This window comes from Sarcophilus harrisii, chromosome 3, assembly GCF_902635505.1.
Source record: "Sarcophilus harrisii chromosome 3, mSarHar1.11, whole genome shotgun sequence".
In the NCBI taxonomy this organism is placed as follows: domain Eukaryota; kingdom Metazoa; phylum Chordata; class Mammalia; order Dasyuromorphia; family Dasyuridae; genus Sarcophilus; species Sarcophilus harrisii.
In genome coordinates this window covers 121,927,514-121,939,593 of record NC_045428.1, presented here as the reverse complement: position 1 = coordinate 121,939,593, position 12,080 = coordinate 121,927,514, and the positions used below count along the sequence as shown (strand labels likewise).

The window sequence follows — 12,080 nt, the reverse complement described above, 5'->3', positions numbered from 1 at the left end:
GTACAAAAACTTTTTAATATAATCAAAATTATCTATTTTGTGATCAATAATGATATCAACTTCTTCTTTGGTCACAAATTCCTTCCTCCTCCACATGATCTGATTTTTCTTATGCATTATGATAAATATGGAAATATGTTTATCAGAATTGCACATGTTTAACCTATACTGGATTACTTGCTGTCTGGGGGATGGGGTGGGGGGAAAAGGGAGAAATTTGGAACATAAGATTTTAGAAGAGTAAATGTTGAAAGCTGTCTTTGCAGGTGTTTTGAAAATAAAAAGTTATTATTAAAAAAAGAAAATGTACAATTTAAATGACACAAGGTGTCAAGTTTGTGGCAGGTGGGAGATAAGACTGAAAAAAATAGGGCAAAGCTAGGGTGGAGGGCTTAGGCAGGGGTCCTCAAACTAAGGCCCACGGGCCAGACGCAGCAGCTGAGGACAATTATCCCCCCCTCACCCAGGGCTATGAAGTTTCTTTATTTAAAAGCCCACAAAACAAAGTTTTTGTTTTTACTAAAGACTGGCCCTCCAACAGTCAGAGGGACAGTGAACTGGCCTCCTATTTAAAAAGTTTGAGGACCCCTGAGAGTCACTGAATATTTATCAGCAAAAAAGATATTACCAGATCTATGCAAAAGATTCATATGAAGAATGGATTTAAGGAAAGAAAAGTAAAAAACAAAAGACTTTTTTTATAAAGCTATTTGTAGTCTTTCAGGTGGGTATTAGAATGGCTGAAGTGTAAAAAAAATATTGTGAGGCAGAAAAAAAAGATTATGTAAAGACAGAATCAAAGAGGGCTTGATAATATTTCTGAAAAATGAGAACAAAGGAAGAATCAGACAAAACCCTAAGATTTCAACCTAGAGATTGGGGAAATGGTGATGTAGTTGATTTTAAAAAAAAAAAAAAAGAAAAGTCATAAGGGAGAATATTGGGGGAAGATCAACTCAGTTTTGGATATGGTAAGTTGACAAACATTTATTAAGCACCTAATATGCCAGATCCTGAGCTATGTGTTGGAGACATACCAAAAAAACCTCAAAATGCTCAAGGTTTAATGGGGGACCTAACATACAAGAGAGTATCCACAAAATATATACAGAATCAGAGTTAATCAAAAGAGAAAAAGAATGAGCACGGAGAGTGGAGTTAAAGAAAGGCTTGGTGGGATTTTAGCCGAGATCTGAAGGAAATCAAGAGGTGGAGATGAGGAAAGAGAATTTTAGGCACAAGGGATAGTCTGTGAAAATGCCCCAAGCTGGGAAATAAACTATCTTCTTCAAGGAATAACTGAGATAAGTGTCACTGAAGGGGGAGGATTAAGGTGTAAGAAAATTGGAAAGATAGAAAGGACCAATATTAGATGACCTTTAAACACCAAATAGTGGGTTTTATTTTTGATACTGAAGATAATTGGGAGCTATTGGAGTTTACTGAAAATGGAAGGAAGAGGCAGAGATGGGAGAGCTGACATAGTCAGATCTTCCGAAAAGGCTACTGAAATAATCCAGGTTGAGGTAAACACAGCCTGCAACAGAGTATGACAGTATCAGAGAGAACAGGACACATGAAAAAAGTGTTTTGAAGATAGAATCAACAGGTCTAGGCAATTGACTGGAATTGGAGAGGAGAGGTTGAAAGAGTGAAGAATCCAGAATGGCATCTAGTTTGCAAGATTGGATACAAGGAGGATGGTGATACTTTCAACACTACTAAGGAAATTCAGAAGAGGGAAGAGCTTAGAAGTTGAGGTGGGAAGGGAAAGACAATGAATTATATTTTGGACATATTGAGTTTAAGAGATCTTTCAGACATCTAATTTATATGTCTAACAACCAGTGAGATCTGAGTCCATAGGTTGAAAGAGATTTATAGCTAAATAAACAGATCTGAGAATCATCAGCATAGGAATGACAAGGAATTCTATTAGACTTGATGAGATCACCAAGTAATAATAATAATAATACAGATTAAAGAAAGCTGAGGATTCAAGACAATGCTCATGAGTAGCAGGAACTACCTCGCAAAAAATCCCAGCAAATGAAACTGAGGAGTAATTTCAAAGGTAGGGAAAAAAATATAGGAAAAAGCAATGTCATGAAAACCTAGAGAGAAATGAGTATTAAGAGAAGAGGGTGACTGAGATAGTCAAAGAGCTACAAAGAAGTTAGGTGAGGATAAGGATTGAGAAAAATTCATCATATTTGGCAATTAAGAGATCACTGGCAAATCTGGATAGCATTTCAGTGAAATGAAATGGGAAGTCAGACTGCAAACTGTGGAAAGTACTTGGAAAATCATTTATCTCCAAAAAGCAGTATCAAGAAGTTTTTTTTTTTTAATAAACCAGTATAGTAGAATTTTTTAAAGACATTTTAAAACATAAAGATTTTCACATATTTCCAAAAGTATTGGGGGGGGAGGGAAGGAGAATGTGTTAAAGAAAAAAGTACATACATAATCCTCCTCCATCCTCCCCTCCCCCATTAGTATTCTCGTTTCAGTAACCAAAAAAAAAAAATGGAATTAACTAGTCATAGGAGTTATGAGAAATTATTCTTAGAGGGCAATTACTGTTAATGATTTAACATGTCTTAAATTTACCCTGCAAATCCAAGGGTTCTTTATATGAGAAACTAAAGAATGAAAATGAAAAATCAGTGAAGTGAGAATCTTTGTATCTATCTTTACTTAATTCAATGATTCAAAAGACCTCTAATTTCCTCTTCTCTCTCCTAAGACAGAGGATAAGAATTTGAAAAGACAAAAAAAGAAAAGGAAATAATTTTTCTGTTTTAAGAGTATTTTTGCTAATTTCTGAAAAATGGGTAATTTTTTTAAAAAGTGGAATACAAAAATTAATGAAGTTCACCAACAAAAAGGCTCTCCAAAAACAGAAGCAGTATTAGAACTGTTTTGAAAATAGCAATAGGAAAGTCTTTTGGACTATTAAAAGATTTTTTTTAATTATTGAAAACTTAAGTGTCATGTGAGTTTTTTGATATACTTAATACTTATAATAAAATATAGGAAAGTCTTTTGGACTATTAAAAGATTTTTTTTTTAATTATTGAAAACTTAAGTGTCATGTGAGTTTTTTTGATATACTTAATACTTATAATAAAATATAGGAAAATCTTTTGGACTATTAAAAGATTTTTTTTAAATTATTGAAAACTTAAGTGTCAGTGAGTTTTTTGATATACTTAATACTTATAATAAAATATAGGAAAGTCTTTTGGACTATTGAAAGATTTTTTTTAAATTACTGAAAACTTAAGTGTCATGTGAGTTTTTTGATGTACTTAATACTTATAATAAAATATAGGAAAGTTGGACTATTAAAAGATTTTTTTAAATTATTGAAAACTCGTGTCATGTGAGTTTTTTGATATACTTAATACTTAAAATAATTAAGACAATTAAATATTAACTTATGATTTTCTAAGCATTTAGACACATTTGAAGATTCAATACCCTACAACACTGTAAACTGTGACCAAAACAAGATGAGTAATCCTTAGAGAAGCAAAGCAAGTAAACATTCCAAAGTAAAATTTGAGACCCATAAACCAAGTAACATAGCAAGAGAAATAGTGCAAAAAGAAAACAATAGAATATTCGATGCCATTGAGTTTCAGCTTCTCCCCCTTCCACTCCTATTCAAATGCTTTTACCCCTGGAAAGTTTATGGAATACCTCGTTGAGTTTTTTTTTTTTTTTAATTAAATTTAGAAGTTAGTCCAAGTCAACTTTTAAGTAAGTAAATTTGAGAACTGCTGCTCCAGACTACAAACTGCTAATCTACACGGGATAGGGAGAGCTGCCTCATAATCTCAGCTTCAGTCTAATACAATAGGTTATTTCTAAAGCTCTTAAAGTCATCTGCACATATATTTCTCCCTTTTAAACTGGAAGGAGAGTGCAACTGGTCCATTTTACAGATAGGGAAACTGAGGGTCCGAGAGACGCTGAGGAACAGTGCCCCCCGTCGCACAGATGGCAAGTGTCAATGAATGGCAGGATTCCGAATCCGGGTCTTTCTAACTCCAGAATCCACAGTCTGATTAAAGCAGAAGCAAAATCAGTCCCGGGCAACTCCAAAGTGGGGGGGAATGTTCCAAAACACAAGTCAAATGCTGAACCCAGATGTTTACTAAATCCGCCACCCCACCCAGTTTCCGCCTCCCACGTACCTGCCCGCCCCCACGGAGTTCCCCGACTGAGAATCCTTTCCCGGAGGAAGCCCGAGTCACCCAAGTCTTCGGGAGGCAAGGAAGGAAGAAGCCGGAGCAACGAAAACTGATTTCAAGGCGGAGGCGGGGGGGGGGAGGGGAGGGGGAGGGGGAGGGGGAGGGAGGGGGGGGGGGGGAGGGAGCGCGCGAGCTCCCAGGGCGAGCCCCGAGCCGGCCCGGGACGGGCTTCCCCGGGGGAGGGACGCGCCTCCTCCGGCTGCGCGGCCCGGACTGGGGGACAGCTCCCAAAGAGAGACTCTGCCCCGAAGGGGACCGACCGTCGGATTCACTCACCATTTGGTAGCGGCGAGTAGTCATCGGCTTGTGAAGATCCATCCTTGCTGGTCTTTCAGGAACCTCCCGAGCTAGGGAAGGGCTGGGGGGGAAGAGAGCGAGGAGGGGTCCCAGACCCCGGGGCTCTCGGAAGCTGAGGCTCCCGCTGCCGCCGCCGCCGCCGCCGCCGCCTCCTGACTGAGCAGACTCACTTCCTGCCCGAGCCGAGCCCTCCGCGCTGTCCGTGGTCAGTACGAGGCGATGCAGCCCTCATCGGGAACCTGCCTGAGGTACTGAGCATGCGCCGCTGGGAGGCACGCGCATGCTTAGTGGCGCTCTTATTATTTTTTTAAAAGAGATCCTTAGTTTCCAAGTAGAGACTCTGGTTGCGTAGGAGTAGGAAAGAGACCTAGAGAGAAAGGAGGAGGAGGAGGAAGAGAAGGGAAAGAGAAGGAGGAGGAGAAGGAAAAGAGAAGGAGGAGGAGGAAGAAGAGAAGGGAGAAGAGGGGAGGGAGGGGAAGAAGAGAAGGGAAAGAGGAGGAGGAGGAGAAGGAAAAGAGAAGGGACAGAGGGGAGGAGGAGAAGGGAGGAAGGGAGGAGGAGAAGCCCAAAGAGAAGGAGGAGGAGGAAGAAGAGAAGGGAAAGAAGAGGAGGAGGAGGAAGAAGAGAAGGGAAAGAGGAGGAGGAGGAGAAGGAAAAGAGAAGGAGGAGGAGGAAGAAGAGAAGGGAAAGAGGAGGAGGAGGAGAAGGGAAAGAGAAGGAGGAGGAGAAGGAAAAGAGAAGGAGGAGGAGGAAGAAGAGAAGGGAAAGAAGAGGAGGAGGAGGAAGAAGAGAAGGGAAAGAGGAGGAGGAGGAGAAGGAAAAGAGAAGGGAAAGAGGAGGAGGAGGAGAAGGGAAAGAGAAGGAGGAGGAGAAGGAAAAGAGAAGGAGGAGGAGGAAGAAGAGAAGGGAAAGAAGAGGAGGAGGAGGAAGAAGAGAAGGGAAAGAGGAGGAGGAGGAGAAGGAAAAGAGAAGGAGGAGGAGGAAGAAGAGAAGGGAAGAGGAGGAGGAAGAGAAGGGAAAGAGAAGGAGGAGGAGAAGGAAAAGAGAAGGAGGAGGAGGAAGAAGAGAAGGGAAGAAGAGGAGGAGGAGGAAGAAGAGAAGGGAAAGAGGAGGAGGAGGAGAAGGAAAAGAGAAGGAGGAGGAGGAAGAAGAGAAGGGAAAGAGGAGGAGGAAGAGAAGGGAAAGAGAAGGAGGAGGAGAAGGAAAAGAGAAGGAGGAGGAGGAAGAAGAGAAGGGAAAGAAGAGGAGGAGGAGGAAGAAGGAGAAGGAAAGAGGAGGAGGAGGAGAAGGAAAAGAGAAGGGAAAGAGGAGGAGGAGGAGAAGGGAAAGAGAAGGAGGAGGAGAAGGAAAAGAGAAGGAGGAGGAGGAAGAAGAGAAGGGAAAGAAGAGGAGGAGGAGGAAGAAGAGAAGGGAAAGAGGAGGAGGAGGAGAAGGAAAAGAGAAGGAGGAGGAGGAAGAAGAGAAGGGAAAGAGGAGGAGGAAGAGAAGGGAAAGAGAAGGAGGAGGAGAAGGAAAAGAGAAGGAGGAGGAGGAAGAAGAGAAGGGGAAGAAGAGGAGGAGGAGGAAGAAGAGAAGGGAAAGAGGAGGAGGAGGAGAAGGAAAAGAGAAGGAGGAGGAGAAGGAAAAGAGAAGGAGGAGGAGGAAGAAGAGAAGGGAAAGAAGAGGAGGAGGAGGAAGAAGAGAAGGGAAAGAGGAGGAGGAGGAAGAAGAGAAGAGAAAGAGGAGGAGGAGGAGGAGGAGGAAGAGAAGGGAAAGAGGAGGAGGAGGAGGAGGAGGAAGAGAAGGGAAAGAGAAGGAGGAGGAGGAAGAAGAGAAGGGAAAGAGGAGGAGGAGGAGGAAGAGCTGACTTAGTTGGTAGTGGCCCATCCATGGCGTAGGCAGTGACTGCGAAAATGAAACTTTTTACCTGCCATGGCTATGGGTTTCTGTTTACACACACACCACACACACACACACACACACACACACACGACAAAGCCTTATCCCATATCTTGGATTTCCCTACCTCTCACCCCCAGTTTTTAATTAAAAAAAAAGAGAGAGAGAGAGGAATGGATGGAGTGCTTAATTTGGGAGCCAGATACTAATTAGCCATGTAATCTGATGACGTCCAAATCACTTAACTCGGGAGTTAAGGAGGTTCTGCCTCAGCACTCTTACCTAGATCATTGCACCTGTACCTTTTAAGGTTGTTGTGAGGTTTGAATAAGGTGATAACGGGGTGTCCCAAAAGTCTTGGTGCAATTATACACCTTGTTGGGACATCCTGTATATACAAAAGAACTCTTCAAACCCAAAAGTGCTGAAATATTCTTTTGTATACATTTTATAAGGGTAGGTCAGAATATAAGATTCTGGAGAGCAAGGGCTTTCATTTGTTTAAACATGTATTTCCTGCTATGTATCTAGTACAAAGCACCAGACATAATTGGCACGATATACGGTTGTTGATTAATCGATCCATCTCAGAAAAAAAAAAAAAAAAAAAAATAGGAGTTTCCCAAAACCTTCATTGAGATGCAAGAATGGAATAGGGTCAGATAGGATCAGTTTTTCAGTCAAGATATTTCCAAACAGACCTGAATGTCTAACAAATGAAAATTCGGTTACTGGCTGCCTCCTTTTTCTCATTTGTAAAATGAGAATAATTAAGAGCTGTTCACTCCCAAGGTTTGTGTAAGGATCAAATGAGGTAATGTATGTAAAATGCTCTATATATCTTAAAGTGATTGTATAAGTCTTAGCTGTTACTTATGAAAGAAGTTATTAGGAATCCTCAGTGATTACACAAACTAGTGTACAATACTAGAGGGCTAGACTTAGGAAGATCCAGATTCAAATCTGACTGACAGGCTACTTTTGTGACTAACAGAAAGTACTCCAAACTTTTCTTAGAATGTTTCTTCATATGTATAAGTTGAAAGAGTTGGACTAAACGTCTTCCATCTCAAAATCTATGAATTCTATGTGCAATAAATTCATAAGCTTTATGTTATCAAGAGACAAGCCATAGGAAACAAAAACTGGGTTTCTGTCAAAAAAAAATAAAATGTCCTTAGTTAACAGTACAATTATGTCTTGTTATTAACCCAACACATACTCGTTGTTTCTTCATAACAGTCATATATTATGCTTCCTCAAGGAAGGTGTGGGAGTCATGTGGGAGCATTGTTCTATAGCATGTTTTTTATCTTTTAATTCAAAATTAGAAACAGAATTTAGAATTGAAAGTCACCTTAAAAATCATATAGACTCTCATCAATTTAATAAAAAACCAAGCACATCCAGGAAGCCAACTCCTTACAAAGAGAGTGATATACTCATGATGTAAAATGAGACATAAAATTTTGGACACAGTCAATATGGAAATCTTTTTCCCATCACTGCATATTTGTCACAAGTGTTTTCTTTTTCTTTTTCTTAGGGGAAGGGAGAAGAAGGAATGTGGAGACAAAAATGTTTGTTAATTGGACTAGATAATTTTTTCACTATTTTTTAAATTAACAAACATTTTCTTCAGTGAGGAAAATGAAGCCCAGAATGGGGATGTGACTTACTGAAAGTGACACAGCTCTCTGATTTTCATATGCTGACCATAATGATCTATATAACTTAGATCATCTCTAGCATCAGCAGAAAAGACACAATTTAAAAGGATATGGCCAAATGGAGATTATATACTCAAAGATAAAAAGCTTTCTTGTTCATTTTTATTCAATCAATCAGCCCACAAAATTTCTAACCTCTTCCAACAGTCAATGGTGCATCTAATGGCAAAGTATCAGTAGACAGAAAAAGTGCAGTATCAGTGCTATTGTCATTTTAAATTTATTTTCATTTTAGTTGTTTAGCTTATTTCTTTTAGGCCTAACCTAATTTCATTTAGATTTTAGAAATGTTGCCATATGCATATTTACACCACTGTTACATGTTTTCATCATGAAAATTATAATTTTTCCCTACAATTTCCACAATTTCATCATGAAAATTACCATCGCTTGGTAACTTCAAATGACCAAGAAAATAAGTTCCAAATATATTTTGGGAAATATCTACTTTCTGAATTCAGATTCAACACAAAACAATTTAATATCTTGTTCACTAATTAAAATACACATTTTAATCATACATTTACTTTTAAAGATACATTTTAATCATACAGTCTTAAAATTGTAAATTCCTTGAGGGTAAGGACCATAGATAGTAGAGTATTCCCCATAGTGCAAAGGCATTTTGACATGTGTAGAGCAGACCCAAACAACTGACTAGAATATCTATTTTAATAATTAATTCTATTTCACACTTCCTTCTCAAGGGCTCACACATCTTACTGTCCCAATGACATCAATGCCAGAAGTTTGGACAATAGCAGAAAAGCATATTTTTTGACAGAAGATGGAAAAAAACCTGTTTAAATTTTTCCTTTTTAAATTGTTTTTCTTATCACTACTCACAGAACTTGTAGAGAAAAAATGCTAATGTGATAGCAATCTGTCACAAAGTTCCAAATTAATTTTCCTAAATTCCAGATTCCTCCCCATTTCATGCTATTGTCCCTAGTACCAACTATTCTATACTCAACTGTTTAACAAGTAGTTTTCCATGTATAGAAACAATATCGACAGTCTTCCTAATTGTATAATTCCTGGTGGCATTTTCACCAGTTTTACAAACCATTAGAAGCACTAATGGCCGAGTGAGATTTCCACAGATCTCATGGCAAGTAAATGGAATGATTAAAGAAGGCAGATGCCCCAAATAGTAATAATCATTCCTACTTTCTAATTGAATTTTTTTCTCTAAACTGGAAATTAATACTTAATAATTGCTGACTAATGTGTGAGTATAAACAATAACTGCATTTATAATATATGATTTTGCGTGTTTATTTGAAAAATTCTAGAGAACTAACAGACCTTTGCTTTAAAACTTCTTTAACTAACAAAACTCCTTAAACTCAATTTTCTGTAAACCTAAGGTAAATAGAAAAAGAAAACAACAAAATCCAATTATCAATTTTAACCTTCAGCATAAAAATAAGAATTTATCTTAGCACAAAAAGTACTCTCTCCTTTATATCATATGTCTAAAAAGCAGTTTGAAGACTCCAAAATAGTCTGACTACCTAGAACTATTTTTAAGATTACTATCATCAGTCTTTTGTGAAATTTTTTATTGAAGAAACATTTCAAAATACACATTTTGTGCATTTCAGTTTTTATTGTCTTCTGTTATCTTCCTTGTTTTCCCTCCAATGAATTAATGAAATGAATGAAAAAGTATTTATCAAGTAATTACTTTATGGTAAGGATAGTCTATGGAGACAACTATCTTTACTCATATTAATGCTTAATTCTCTATTACAGCAAAAATGATGTTGATAGATATACAAATAAAAACTCATTTATGTTTTATTTCTTAAAGTGAAATTATATTCTATCATTCTTTTGTTTTTAACATATGGGTACACGTTCTAATGAAGGGAAGAAGAGATTGAGAGCAGAATTTATTTCTCCTTTCAAAGCTTATTCAGTGGGTGTTCTTTATACTGGGACTTTTTATTTGGTATTTGTTTGAGTCAGTTGAAGCCTATGAAGGTTGCTATGGTTCATCCTTCATCTTGGAAAAGGTCAGTGATATCACAGATGATGTCTTGAGTGATATGTGAATTGAATTTAAGTGAGAAGGAGTTGGGAAATCATCAACCTCACTCTCTCTTCCAGTCAAAGCCCAATAGCAAGACAAAAGTCAGGATAATTATCAATGGCTCTGGATGCAGTAGGTGGATGACCTTGGTGTCTTTTATTTCTGAGCAAGCTGTAAGTACTTCAAAGTGTCTGCTTCAGCTGCCTTCATAAATAAATTGTTCTCATCCACCTATTCTGTCAGGCAACATCTTTACATACTTGGGATAGATATTATCCCTTATTTATTAGACACACTCTAATGCTTATGATAGGGTTACTTGATTACAGGGCATTTGTTGTTGTCAACATTGACAACGTTGACAGTTGTCAAATTAACATATTTCACATCTACTTTTTGATTCTACACCTAAAGACGGGAAAATTTCAGATGCCAAAATAGTCAGAAACTGCCCAGAGCAATAGAATACAAGACAATCTCCATATTTATGTCATATCTGACAGCCCCATCATACAACAAAGTATTTCTAAGTCTTGCTACACATGCTTTATGAATATAATTCATGGAAAATCTACAGATTTTGCTTATGGAAGATGAACTCTGACATCTGGAATTCAAAGTAAATAAGTATAATGTTTCTTCTTTTCTTTTGCCTATCTTCTCTTCTTCCTATTCTTTTGGCTTCATCACCTGTTATTCCCCAACCTCTTTCTCAACCTTCAGATTTGTATCTCTGCATGTAAAACATTTCCAGTTCAACACATCTAAAATAAAGTTTAGCAGCTTCAAAGGCAACATGACATAATAGCTGAAGAAACCTCTTTCTCATATTGACTCTAAGACACTAAATAAGTCATTCAGCCTCACAGTGCACTAGAAAATTAAGGCAATAACTTGCATAAACAATATTAACCTGAAAAAGTTTCCTCATCTAGGAATATCCTATAACAAATCCACAAATCTAGTCTCAAACCTTATTTTTCTCCTCACCTGCAAACCTGCTTTTCCCTCTCTATTTCTGTCAATGCCATTATTATTCATTGTCTTCCATATTTGAAACTTTGATATTAGCTTTGACTTTTCCCTGTTCCTCACTTCTCAAATCCAATCAGCTGCCAAATACTATTTTTTTTGTACTTCTACAACATTTCTTCCACTTATCCCTTCCTCTAGTTTCATTACTTATTACCAATCCTGATATAGGTCTCAATTACCAACAACCTAGATTATTATAGCAGCCTCCTAGGAGATCTCTCAACCTTCATTCTCTCTTTCCAACCATCTTTTATGCCAATTTAGAAAAAAAATCTTTCATATACAGAGGTCTGGTATAATAAAAAAAATTTTTTTTCAAAAGATCCTACTTGCTAGCCATATAAAGTTCAAACTCCCCTGCTAAAATTAAAGACTTTCTACCATCTGGTGCAACCCTAACTCAACATCACTTACATGTATTCTGTGTTTCTCTGCCTCCATGCCTTTGCTCACACTATTCTCTCTTCCTAAAATGCCTTTAATATCCACCAGAATTTTTATACACCCATTAAAGCCTGATTTAAATTCACCCATTTCCAGAAGATTTTTAATGACTAAGTGCTTCCCTCTACCAAGTTGATAATGACCTCTATTTCTTCCTCTCAGCCTTCACATATCCCTTTGTCTGCACTTCCCTTATGTAATAATCATTATTGTTGTTCAGTTCTCTCAGTACATCTGACTCTTCATGATTACTGTATATTTTAATTATTTATATATCCATCATATCTCTCTAAGAGATCATAAGTTCTGTGAATGTAAGAACTATCTTTGAAAACTTTTATATCTTTCCTAGAACCTAAAATAGATATTCTATGCCCAGGACAAACTTATTAAATG

General features: G+C 37.7%; 1 protein-coding gene across 1 annotated transcript in view; it reads right to left on the bottom strand.

Moving 5' to 3' along the window:
- Window positions 1-4,685, bottom strand: part of NDFIP2 (Nedd4 family interacting protein 2) — a 98,437-nt gene extending 93,752 nt beyond the window's left edge. Inside the window, exon 1 of the mRNA XM_031958546.1 lies at window positions 4,539-4,685. Within this exon, the coding sequence (XP_031814406.1) occupies window positions 4,539-4,580 (42 nt within the window). The 5' untranslated portion in view covers window positions 4,581-4,685. The remainder of the gene's footprint in view (window positions 1-4,538) is intronic.
- Window positions 4,686-12,080: the final 7,395 nt, after the last annotated feature.